The 13,677-nt window shown below is 41.8% G+C and overlaps 1 protein-coding gene across 1 annotated transcript in view; it reads right to left on the bottom strand.

Annotated features, from left to right (window-relative positions):
• Positions 1-4,361: 4,361 nt before the first annotated feature.
• The window catches only part of PATL1 (PAT1 homolog 1, processing body mRNA decay factor), a 35,836-nt gene continuing 26,520 nt past the window's right edge, over positions 4,362-13,677 (bottom strand). Inside the window, exons 14-19 of the mRNA XM_032639015.1 lie at positions 13,375-13,523; positions 11,559-11,718; positions 7,556-7,711; positions 5,633-5,724; positions 5,388-5,537; positions 4,362-5,070 (exon numbers count right to left, since the gene is read on the bottom strand). Coding sequence (XP_032494906.1) covers positions 5,049-5,070; positions 5,388-5,537; positions 5,633-5,724; positions 7,556-7,711; positions 11,559-11,718; positions 13,375-13,523 — 729 coding nt within the window. The 3' untranslated portion in view covers positions 4,362-5,048. The remainder of the gene's footprint in view (positions 5,071-5,387; positions 5,538-5,632; positions 5,725-7,555; positions 7,712-11,558; positions 11,719-13,374; positions 13,524-13,677) is intronic.

The following is a 13,677-nucleotide window of genomic DNA, read 5'->3' on the forward strand; positions in this document are numbered from 1 at the left end:
GAGATTGAATCTATTAATAGGGGAATTATGGCACACAGTGGAACACCACACAACCATTAAAACAAACATGATACCTCTCTATATACGAACACAGAAAGATATCCACAATGTACTGAGAAAAAAAGTAAAAAGATCTGCCATTCTGTCTATGTATGCAATTGCATAGAAAAATCACTTAGAGGACGATATGCCAAACTGTTAGCCATGGTTTTTCCAGGGTGGTGGTGGTGGTGGAATTCTTTTTAGATTGGTAAAATCTAAGCAACTTATGAGAGATTCTATTCGCAACTGGCAAAGTGCACACATCACTGATTACCTAGCCCCCTTCTAGACGTTTCCCAGCTCTCAGGTCTGATTTAGGTTAATACTGCCTTGGAGAATGAACTTGCCTAAATTGGGGAGCTTAGAGAGTCATGCTGAGTAATAAACGACAAGCTCCTTGGAACAGCCTTACATGCAACATTCACAAAATAAAAGGCAAAGTAGAGGCTGTTATGAGACCTGCAATCTATTCACAACTGTGCCTCTGCTTCAAGAAGGTAAATGGTGATTTTAAGATACGGATTCCTCAGATTAAAGACTTGTTGCCTGAAAACCCATATATAAATTTCTTAAGGATCACAGTATCAATATATTTAACCATAGCTGGGTGAAGGAAAGTATAAGACGCCTTCCAACCTCCCACTTCGACTTTTCACACAATGGACATTATTGCTCTCCAAAAGTAGATGGTGGAGGGCATCCAGTGACTTCTATCAAATTCAGAAGATCGTCCTGGCCTTCCTGCCGACTGACAGGGCAGGTTTGGTGAAAGCTAGCTGACTGGAACTTAGACCAAAATGGACTTGAGCAGATCATTCTGGAGATGGAGCTGGGATCCATCCATCTTGATTTAGCAGTCAGGAAAAAATGCAATTTCGTGTACATATGGAAGCTTACTGGGAGATATGGCTTGGACTTATCAAAGTGGTTCTTCGACCCCCTCAACTGGTACATCATTTTATTTTTTCACCATGCTGAATGGCATGTGGGATCTTAGTTCCCCAATCAGGGATCGAACCCGTGTCCCCTGCAGTGGAAGCACAGAGTCTTAACCACTGGACAGCCAGGTAAGTCCCTAGTATATCATTTTAAATGTTCAATAGTGGAATACCTGACCACATCTCAGGATAATTGCCTTGCTTTCACATATTTTTTTTCCAGCGCATTCATCTGCTACAAAGTCAAATGCACTGGCTCTGAAATCAAGTACAACTAGGTCAGACATTTTTGTCCCACTAGAACTTATTTTCTCACCAGAAAGTTGAGGGTTTACTAATTTTAGCTGTTTTTAGAGAATAACCCCCTTTTGGTTGTAACAGCAGTACATGCTCATTGAAGACAATTTGGACAATGGAAAAGCAGGAACAATCAACTACACACAAAATCCTCCACAACCCTTCCCCTTAAAGGCATCCACTGCTCTCTGATCACCCTTGATTGCATTCCTTTCCCATTTTTTTCCCCACACAGATTAAGTCATATACATATATAAAAACTATTTATACTTAACATTATATTAAGTATTTTCCCATGTAACTAAGCTCTTCAAAGACAATATTTCCTCTAAGAATATAAGCAATGCATTTTCTCTATAGAAGACTTGGAAAATACTGAAAGCAAAAGAAAGTTCCCCATAATCCCGCCATCTACAGATGGACACCTTCGGGGGTAACTGCAGGGGCATATCCTCCCAATTTTTTTCTCATCAAATATACATTTTCTTAAAAAAAAAATTGGATTCAAAGCATATATACTTTCTGCTTTTCCCCCATACTAGATCATAAACACTTTCCGTGGTTAAATATTCCAATTGTCCATGACACAGATTATCATTTACTTAGCCATTATTGTGATCTTGGGCACTTAGGCTATTTCAAATTTTCTATTATGAATAATGCTGTGATAAGTTTGAAATAATTAACATGAATTTACTATAAAGAATGACCAACTTTTTTCCACCTCTTTTGAGGAGATATGAATGAGAGCTAAGGAAATACTAACCATGAGGGCAGCTTAAGGCCAAACTGGGCTACGTGAAGTTTCTTTAAAAAGTCTCATATGCCGGGACCTCCCTGGTGGCACAGTGGTTAAGAATCCACCTGCCAATGCAGGGGATATGGGTTTGATCCCTGGTCCAGGAAGATCCCACGTGCCGCGGAGCAACTAAGCCCACGCACCACAACTACTGAGCCTGCGCTCTAGAGCCCGTGAGCCACAATTCCTGAAGCCTGTGAGCCTAGAGCCCGTGCTCAGCAACAAGAGAAGCCACCGCAACGAAGAGTAGCCCCCGCTCGCTGCAACTAGAGAAAGCCTGCACACAGCAACGAAGACCCAACGCAGCCAAAAAATTTTTTTAAAAAGTCTCATATGTCTAGAGATGAAGATGAACTGCAGTCCATCTATTGAAATTTATAATTCTGCTTTGTAGTAAAAAGTTGGAGAGGAGAGACTTCCCTGGTGGCACAGTGGCTAGGTTCTACCTGCCAATGCAGGGGACACGGGTTCGAGCCCTGGTCCAGGAAGATCCCACGTGCCATGGAGCAACTAAGCCTGTGTGCTGCAATTGCAGAGCCTGTGCTCTAGAGCCAGCGAGCCACAACTACTGAAGCCCGTGTGCCTAGAGCCCATGCTCCACAACAAAGAGAAGCCACCACAATGAGAAGCCCGCGCACTGCAATGAAGAGTAGCCTCTGCTCACCACAATTAGAGAAAAGCCTGCGCACAGCAATGAAGACCCAACGCAGCCAAAAACAAACAAACAAACAAATAAATCTATATAAAAGAAAAAGTTGCGGGCAAATGACAATGGTCGAAAGCAGCCTAGGTTTTTTTTAAAAGGCTTTTTGTTTTTTTAATATATTTATTTATTTATTTTTGGCTGCATTGGGTCTTCGTTGCTGTGCATGGGATTCTTGCTGCAGTGGCTTCCCTTGTTGTGGAACACGGGCTCTAGGGTGCACGGACTTCAGTAGTTGCAGCACGTCGGCTCAGCAGTTGTGGCCCCTGGGCTGTAGAGCACAGGCTCAGTAGTTGTGGTGCATGGGCTTAGCTGCTCCACGGCATGTGGGATCTTCCCAGACCAGGGCTCGAACCCATGTCCCCTGCACTGGCAGGCGGACTCTCAACCACTGCGCCACCAGGGAAGCCCTGAAAGCACGCTAGGTTTTTAAAGGAAAGTTATCATGTAAACCTAAGATCTTCATGTGTTGTCTCCCGTATGACAAAATAAAAAAGATAAAAAATTAGGTAATAATATCCTTACCAATCCACAACACCAAGAGGTCTATCTAAATATGCTAGAAACACATTACAAAGCATGTTCATAAGTAATAAACAGAAATGGAGGCACATATTTTTTTCAAGTATACAATTTATTTTTATTTACAATACCCTATAAAAATGTAAATTTAGAAACTTTAATTTTTATTAATTAAAACCAAACAAAAAAGATAAAGCACAGAAAAGAAGAAATAATAATCGAGCCTTCACTTGATCGGTTGTGAAGGGAAGGTAGGAAAGGCGCCTAGTGGAAAATAATGGCAGAGGGCAAGCTAGGGAATGTCATGGGGAACAGCTGGTGGAACCTAGGGCCACTGGATGGGAAGAAATGGAGGTGGAGAACAAGGAGAGCTGGATATAACTGAGGACCTTACTGTTGTACATTTATGTGCAAAATGTTCAATCTCATTAAATATCATAACCTGTCCCCCACTACATTCGAAAAGGCTAGAACAGCAAAATGTGCATCAGGACAGTCATGTGAAATTAATTCAGATTGAATTTTCTTAAGGGCTATCATCACCAGGGATCAAAACCCCTTATCCTGGTTGACTGCTGAATGGGGGAGGGATAAGTGACTAGGGTCACAGCAGGCTTGTCCCTGCTCGCATTCAGACCCAGGCCCCTGGCTGCCTGGGAATGGGACCTAGGTGAGATGAAGCAGCGAGGACGGCAGCCCTGCCCACAGTGTGGAGGAAACTGAAGAGCAGCACAGGCCGGACTTAGCTTCCATGGTTAGGTGTGGAGGTTTCTCCCCATGGCACCAAATAAAAACAGAAAAGAGAGAAGTGAGAGCATGGCTTACTGAAGTAGTCTCAGGAAGACAGACTGAGTGTGCAAAAGCTACACGGTGGAAGCGGGCTCTAGGTTAGGGTCATCTTGGGCAATCTTCCATGCACTCGAGGGGACAGGCTCAAGTACACTGCAGTTGTAGCAGGAAAAAGGCTTAACCGTGTGCTGTTTTCACTGAGGTGGACAGAACCAAAGGAAATACAAGTGGGGAGGAGATAAAGAACTTCTCAGCCTAGAGCTGGGCAGCAGCCAATTAAGAGTTCTGGTTTTATTAAACGTGCTCCATACCCTATATTTATATGAAAACAAGTAGAACCCACCAAATTCATTACAAGAGGGACGAGAATCAGATTAAAAATACATCAACTGGTTTGTGGTTAAAGAAGGGTTGTGTCACCTAAATATTTCTCAATCTAAAACTCATTCTTTAAGCATCCTTTGGAGACCACATAAGTGTGTGTATAGGGGGGTGTGTGCGCGCATATATATAGACTTCTACTTAATTGGCTCTCCTACAGTCATATTAATATGGGGCAATGAAAAAAGACTTCAGGAGGATTAGGGAAGGAATCCTTTGGCAAGCTACAATCTACTCTGAACTGGAGTAGTGGTGGTGGGATAAAGGGAGAGATTATATTTGTGTTTCTAGGGCAAAGAAAATGCAAAATTGAGAAGAATTGGGTAAAAGTAGGACATGCAGAATTGTAACACAGAAGGTAAGAAGAAACCAGCAGAAGTATCACCCAGCCAAATTTCACAGACCAGTGGGGAAATACCTGGCATTCAGAGCCAACCCCTGTGAACAGGAATCGGTCCCACAAGACGCTCTGGGGAATAAGCTACCTTCCCTCCCTCATTAAAAACAACACTCCATTGGTGGTGGCAGCAGTGCAGGTGGCAGCCAAAAGGAGGTACAGGACACATGTGGAGATCTTTTATCGTATCCCCTGAACTAGCCTACGGTACAAAGAAAGAGAGAAAGGAAACCTGTATAAATGAGTTAAAACAGAAGTCAGTCATTTGTATCAGAGTCACATCCTTGTATGAACTCTCATAACAAAACACCCACGGTATCTGTACCCTTCGCATTTATTTAACGATGAGGGTTCTGGTGCATCCAATACAGTCTTTTATATCTCGCAGATACTCGTGTGTTTGACAGAAATCTTTAATCTCTTCCACCAAATGCAGTTTTATGCCCCCCCCCCAGCCTCAACATAACTTCTAAAGTGCCAACTTCAGTGAGATGTGGAACTCTCCTGTTTCCAACTTACTGCAGTTTTGTCTCCAGCAAGTTCAGTTTCTGTCGGTCAACGTAACGAGAAAACAGGGATACTAGATTTGTGGGTATAGAGACTGGCTTGGCCAGGGCTGCCTGGGGAATCCGCAGAAGTTCTCGGGTTGCCACGAACATCACCTCCGTCCTGAAAGGGAAAATCAAAAATAACAATATAAAAAAGGAATGAAAAGATTACCTAAAAGAACTTAAAATAAGAGAAGAAACACAGTCTAGACTGACCACTGGTTGCTCTGTGTTGATTCTGAAGTGGGGTCTGAGCCCTGCAGGTCTTCCCCCCGGCTCAGCACGACGAGAAGCAGTGACAGGCCGAACTGCGAGAGGAGAGAGGGCGTCACGCGGCGCTGCACCCAGTCCTCCTGGACCGCTGCTGCGCGGACCGCCGCGCTAGACGGGCAACGGTGCTGGATCAAAAGAACCCCACTGCTGTGCTGCTCTGTGGAATCGGGCCGAGCCGAGAGGCTGTGGCCTTCTCCTGGTACAGCAGCAACAAGCTCCCTCAAAGGAAACAGGAAGCCCCAGTGTCCAGCAGTCCGCTACACCCCACCCCACCCTGACAGGACAAGACAATTTCTCCTTGCCACGGGCAATGTGGGATTTAGCTTTTCTCCTGTTCACTAGAACAGAAATGGATTAAAAAGGAGAGTTAAATGAAGACAAACTTTGATACAGAAAATTAAAGTTCATAGAATAAAAAACATTAAATAGAATTTGAATTAAGAAAAATGGTGTTAAGACCTGTGAGAAAACATACAAAGAAAGGTAACTGGGATGATCAGGGAATGAAGAGAAAATTTCCTTAAAAAAGGACACACATATCTGGAAATATAAAGGCTTAGAGAGGATGTTCAAGTCCTAGGTTAAACGTATGAATCACAGCTATAATGGACCATAAAGAGAAGCTGGGGATATTTTGGGATTCCATCCCCTCCTTTCTGAGTTCACCTCGTACAGGATAACCTTGCCTTTCCAAAAAAGCTCCCTTCATGTCATTGTCAGAAAAACAACGGGTTACATAACCTTGTCTGACTTCATGCTTTTCTACTGTCTTTATCAAAATTAAAGCTAAGAGACCAAATAACATGGAAGGCACACAACTGATTACCCCAGAACCCCTGTCTTATGTCCCCTGAGGCACCATCACCCTCTCAGCCTCTGAGGTACTCACAGCCCTGCCGAGCCATGCTTGGCAGGTTTTCAGGTATAAGAAGAAAGAGGCCTTGGGTCTACTTTTCCCTCTGCTGTAACAGACGGCCCGTAGTGAGTGCTCACTGTGTACCAGGCATTATACTGAACCGTTCACGGCTGCTTTCTCATCTAAGAAACAGGACAACTCTGACACTGACCTCATCACCTCCACATTACAGATCAGGAAAGTGTGGCTCAGCAAAGTGAAATAATGTGTTCAGGGTCACAGAGCTAGGATGTGGCAGAGAAGGAGTGGAAACCTGCTCTGTCTCAAAGCTCATGTTCTTCTTCTGTATCCTGCTTCCCCTAGGAGTCTCTGGGTCTTTAACCTGATATAGATGAAATATGAAATAGTCTCTTATGACAGAGACCGTTAATTATCTACCTAATACTGTATGCTTTCCTTCTCCTATTAGATCTGATTTTATTTGTGGTGACAATGGCGTGAACTAAAAGACGTTCTCCAGCCTTCCCTGCAGTTTAGGCATGGCATGTGACTAAGATCTGGCCATTGAGATTAAGTAGAAGTTGGTGGTTAGAGCTCCTGGAAAAGGTCCAAATACGGAGGACAGACAGCTACTCCACACCTCTTGGCCTTCTAAACACACCTCTCTTCCTGGTGCAAAGTGGAACCTTAAATTCCACAACCATCGTGGACCATCAGAGGTCACAAGCATGGCAGCCACTGCTAAGGATGGCAAAGAAGGGAAACTGAAGGAGCCTGTACCCCTGACACCATGCAGTCACCATACCAGATTTATTCCACATGAGATACAGAACGTTCTATTTTGTTGAAATCACTGTTATTTCTAGTTTTTATCACTATAAGCTTAATGTAAAAGGCCGAAGGAAGCCTTTTTTTTTTTTTTTTACAATTGCCACAGCGGTCATTATTTTTACTCATAACTCAAATTTAAATGCCTCTCAAAGTTCAGGGACATAAAAGGGCAAGGCCACCTTGTTCTGGAGCACAGCAGTGAGGTGAGGACTGGAGGGTGCTGGTGCAGCTGCACTCTGAGGTAGGTTCATTAGCTGTTGCAGAAGGCTGGTGACAGTCACTGATGGAAGATGATAGAGGAGAAGAGAGAAGGGACTCAATAAGCATGGCAGCACCTACCAAAAAAAAAAAAAAAAGGCATTACATCTCGGCAACTGTTACTTCAGTCACACCCCATCAGTGGGCAGGGATGGAAGGATGCTCAGTTGTATATTCAACTTCCCGAGGCAAGATTTAACCAAAAAGGGCTGACAAGCCTAGCAGATGCTACCAGCATTTTAACAGCGGATTCTATGGTAGCTACTGAGAACTTTTTCAACTCAACTTGTAAAGGAAACAGCATTACTTGTGTTTACCAAGGTTGTAAACATACCTTCTCAAATACATAGCCAGATTCACGATAAAACATCAGTATTCCCTCCACAAATATTTAGATGCTTTTACACATTTAGATGTGTTCCAGGCATGTGAGGTAAAAACAAATAGTAAACAGGACAGACCCTCAGGGGTCTAAGGCATAGAGGAGAAGCCATGAGTAAACTGGCAACTTTAATATATTGTGAGACGGACTCTAACACAGGTAAAATTCTCAGTGCTACAGAGTTATCGAGAAGTATTTTCAGAGTTAACTGTACCTTGTTTTATCTTTTTATAAAAGCTGAATGAGGAAATGATTAATCAATTTTTATAGATTATTAGAGAAGCTAAGTGATCAGAAACTCAGTGTTCGGTTACAAAGCTAGGAGCTAGAACCAGACTCCAAGGCTGCTGGATTCCAGCCTGCTGGTCCACTCATTCCGTTTTGCCTTAAGGCCCGGACTGGGAAGTTAAAATACAGAGCTACTGGTATAACTAGGTTATGACACTTGAAAGGAAATTGAGGGTCCTTCCAGCACTCAATGCCCATGGCATAAAAAGTGATGGCTGGTTCTACTTTAAACAGCATCCAAGGATGCAGAAAACTCCTTTTCATGATCTACTACTCTAAATAAACAGAGCTTTAAAAATGAAACCATTCTTAAACATACACAAAAGTACAAAGACCAGTATCGCGAAGTCCACACACCCATAACCTAACTTCAACAACAATTCAATCAACAACAGGTTGCCAACCTTATTAAATCTATGTGCTTCCCATATAAGACCATTCCATCCATAAATACTTCAATTGGCATCGCTAACAAAATCTCTCACAATATTAGCACACCTAACAAAGTTTAATTCCTTAATTATCATCCAATATTTATTCCAAATTCAGTCTGTCCAACTGTCTCAAAAATGTCTTTTAACAGCTGATTTATCCTTTTTTTTTTTTTTTTTTTAAATGCCATCAGTTAATATAGTCCAACACAGCAAAGGCTTTCCTCAATGCTCTGGCCAATATGGTACATGCCCATCCTAGCTTGATGGACATTCAGTCTAGGACCAGCAATGTGAATTATTATTTTTATTTTTTAAATATTTATCTATTTGCTTGCGCTGGGTCTTAGTTACAGCATGCGGGATGGTTAAACTCTTAGTTGCAGCATGTGGGACCTAGTTCCCTGACCAGAGATCGAACCCAGGCCCCCTGCATTGGGAGAGTGGAGTCTTAACCGCTGGACCATCAGGGAAGTCCCAGTAGCTGATTTATTTTAATCTTGATTCAAATAAATCCACACATTGCATTCGGCTGGTAAGGCTTTTAAAATCTGTTAATAGCTCCTTTGTCACTGTCCATCTCCTTTTCTCATGCCATTTATTTGAAGAAACTGGGTCATTTGTCCCATAGTTTGGATCTGGCTAATTGCACCCCTGTGGTGTCACTAAACAGGTTTCACCATCCTCTGTTTTTTCCCATAAAAACTGATAATTAGAGGTTCGATTCAATTCAAGTTCAATGGAGGGGTCAGGGTGGTGCATGGCAAGAAAACTTCATGGAGAGAGCTGTGTGTTTTCTACCGCATCACATCAAGATGCACATAGTGTCCGGTTGTCCCCCTTAGTGGTGTTAACAGTCAACACTGGGGGACTTCCCTGCTGGCACAGTGGCTGAGAATCCACCTGCCAATGCAGGGGACACGGGTTCGAGTCCTGGTCCAGGAAGATCCCACATGAGGCGGAGCAGCTAAGCCCGTGCGCCACAACTACTGAGCGTGTGCTCTAGCGCCCGCGAGCCACAACTACTGAGCCCACGTGCCACAACTCCTGAAGCCCCCGTGCCTAGAGCCCGTGCTTCACAACAAGAGAAGCCACTGTGATGGGAAGCCCGTGCACCGCAATGAAGAGTAGCCCCCACTCGCTGCAACTAGAGAAATCCCGCGCGCAGCAATAAAGAACCAACGCAGCCATAAATAAATACATACATACATAAATAAAACCAAAAACAGTCATCAGTGGGTTCAGGTGTCGCCTGCCTGCTCCAACCACCATAAAGGTCCCCATCCACCTTTTACCTAATGCTTTTGTAGCACCAGGAATGGTTGCTGCCTAGATTGATTGCTTTTCCATTAGGAGCTGTAAAACTGCAATTTTCTAATTTTATCATTTCTTTTGAATTTATTAGCTGATATACCTTCTATAAAGAAGAACTTTTCTATTATCACTCTCTGGTCACCATGACATTTGGTTGTAATGCGGCAGGATAAATGCTTCTTTTCCTTTATTTACCACTTTTCAGAATAATGAGTTGATAGCCTAGCAATCTCTGAAGGTGATTAGTATATTTTTTTCATACCATTATGAACTCATTAAATTAAATATATTTGATTTACTTCAATCCACTCCTATAATTTTTCTTTCTGATGCAAATTATCCCATTTTGACCAAAAGGAGACCCCTTCAAATTGGTCTGTGCATCTTTTACACAGGACCCTAGTAATCTTTTAGCTTCCATGCTTTCTGATACAAGATATTCCAGAATTATCTTGTACATTTTATGCCTCAGGACCTGGAACACGCTATTACTTCAAAAAAATGGTGTTTAGAGATGTGGTCTATTACTCTTTAACGCATACAAGTAAAAACTTAGCCTCTACACTTAACCAAGTTTTCCTCACTAGCAGATAAGCTCTACCAAAGCAGGCATCTTTGGATTCCTAACTCTCAGCACCTAGAACTAGGTGCTATATTTCTAGGACCTAAATGTGCCTGGTACATAGAAGTATTCAATAAATATTTGCTGAATGAAGAAATTCTTTCAATTCTATTATCATTTCAGAAGGAATAATTTTCACATCTTTCAGGTTCACGCTCATAAATTCTATTATTCTGAATCTCACATTGAGTAATACTAGCCCTTTGTGCTAACCTTATCAATTCCTTGTTTTGAAATTCTAAGACTATTTTAAATTGTGCTAATCTTTCAAGTATTACGACACGCATAAGCAGAGAGCAATTCTTACCAAGAGTTAACTTATAAACTTGCTAATCATGTTTCAAATTCCAGCCCAGCTTAGGTTAGATAAAATTACTTAAAAGCACTGGCCCAATTCCTGTGGGACACTATTCAACTAAGTCTACAGGTCAATGTTAGCTACTAATAACAGCCCAATGAATGATACTTTATATCTGACAAAGTAAGCATGATCGTAAGTTGCAAATTTAGTGAGCATCAGATTCAGCTGGGGATGTTGTTATAAACCCAGAAGCCCTGATCGTCTCTGTAAATTCTGATTCAGCAAGATTGGCGTAGGGCTGAATTATCTGCTTCCTAAGCGATTCTGATACAGACCACAGCTTTTACAACTACTTCAAGTAAGACAGAATTACTGCTTTCCTCCTGTTTAGGAACATGGTCTGTTGGATAAAAAGTGACATTAAAAATACAGGCCTGGAGTAAAGTTTTTGCCTTAAATAATCATATCACTCTGCCAAAGACAAAAGAATACAAAAGGGAAAAGGGGACAAAAAGAAATCTGGATTCTAGAAATCTTTTCAACTATGAAGACCCAAAGGAAAGATGTCCCACACATGGTGGATCACCTCATCTTGTGCATCCTTCTTGATAAGGAAAGGGAGGTTCCTGGCTGTTGTCATGAGAATGTCAGCTGCTTGCTCTGTGGAGAGGAAAGGAAGAATACGGGCAACCATTCTCTTCCCTTTTCTGATGCACATGATCTGTACAAAGTGGTCATCATTGGGCCTGCAGGGAAAGAAGAATGCTAACTTAGGGCAGCAAGAATAATGTAAAAAAATCCCTTTTTTCCTCTTACATGTTACTGAGTGAATACACTGCATTTATTTTCACTCTACAATTATCTGTACTACAAAATAGAATTACTTCTCCAACTCTCAACCAAATAATAAAAAGTAATTCTTCGGGGCTTCCCTGATGGCGCAGTGGCTAAGAATCCGCCTGACAATGCAGGGGACATGGGCTCGAGCCCTGCTCCGGGAAGATCCCACATGCCACGGAGTACCTGAGCCCGTGCGCCACAACTACTGAAGCCCGCACGCCTAGAGCCCATGCTCTGCAACAAGAGAAGCCACCGCAATGAGAAGCCCGCGCACCGCAACAAAGAGTAGCCCTGCTCGCCGCAACTAGAGAAAGCCCACACGCAGCAACGAAGACCCAAATGCAGCCAAAACTAAATAAATAAAGAAGCTACTGTGGAGTTTTGGTATAGTCTCAAAGAATAATAAAAAAAAAAAAAAGTAATTCTTCATTTCATAAATACTGAAAATCATCATTTCAAAAATTGTTATGTTAAAGAATTGATCAAACTATTTGCCTTAATTTCCTTTATTAACTTTTAAGTAACTACACAAATGACATGGGTAAAACAGCAAAATCTGAAAATATATATAAGAAAAAAGGAATAAAATATTCATAATCTCAGAGATAATTTATTAGTGTTATCATTTTGAAGATATTTTTGCTGTCTATTGTATATTTTTATCTTTCATTTAAAAGAAAGGGTCCATATAATTTATATGGCTTTGTTACTTGACTTTTTTCACTCAACAACTTCTTGTAAACACTTTTCTACGGCAATAAATAATACTTTAACTACATACATTTTAATGGCTGCATAACACTCAAATCTATGGATAAACCCAAACTTATTCAACCAGTTCCCTGTCAGCCCGACTCCAGAAAAGGTGTGCCGAAAAGAAGGTCCTGTTTTGAAGTTCTGTTTTGCGTATGTCCTGGCTTAGAAGAATCATCAATTCTCTTGAATGGGCAAAGAGAAAGGGAGTGATTAGGAGACACAGTCCTCTTGCATTCATCAAATAAATATTGTGATTTATAGAACATTTACCATTAGCAAGATTCTGTTCCAGATACTGGGTGGGAGAGAGATGAGAGAGATATAGAGAAGTTATATTAAGGAGCTTAGTCTCCACTGGAAAACCAACTGGTTTCCATAGCAAATAAGTATTGTATGGGAATCCCAAGGAAGTGTAAGAGTTAATACTTTCCCTCCTAGTAGGAAAGAAAATACATAAAGATCACAAGGTTGAACATTAGTAAGCATAAACCAGATGCAATCTGTAAGCTCGACAACACAAGCTAAATAATGCTCCCCACTGTATCTCCAGTGCCCAGCACAGTTCCTAGCAGATACCTGAATAGGTACTTGCTGAAAAAATGAATTCAGGATAAACAGATTTTTTTCCTGGCTGGAAAGAATTATGAAATATTTTATATGAAGTGGCATTTGAGGCCAAAAGGAAAGACTTTGAGCTTACTGAGATGGTAAGGAAGGATATCCAAAGGGTAGAACGTATAAAGTTCAATGTAGCAGAGGAAGGAGTCTAGCTAGTCTATGTTTTTACCGAAGTACACTACTCTTACCTCTCCTGTCCAGGCAATTTCCCCCTTAAGTTGTCATACATGCTACAGATTTTGTGCTTTCTTTCATCCATCAGGGCAGGTCGCTCTTCTTCCAGACTTAGGAGGTAACGCCTTTCATAATCCTCCACATCAAGGAGTAAGCTATAGGTCTAAGTGAGAGACAAAGCAGGCCTCAGCAAGCTCAGAGTATTAGATAAACAACTTCACAGTTTAGGAATACCAGATAAAGACAAAAGAGTGAGAGTGCATTGTAATAAGATTGAGAGGGAAAAAGTGCTCTTTTAAACCCAGAAAAGCATAGTG

This window comes from Phocoena sinus, chromosome 8 (assembly GCF_008692025.1).
Source record: "Phocoena sinus isolate mPhoSin1 chromosome 8, mPhoSin1.pri, whole genome shotgun sequence".
Lineage (NCBI taxonomy): Eukaryota > Metazoa > Chordata > Mammalia > Artiodactyla > Phocoenidae > Phocoena > Phocoena sinus.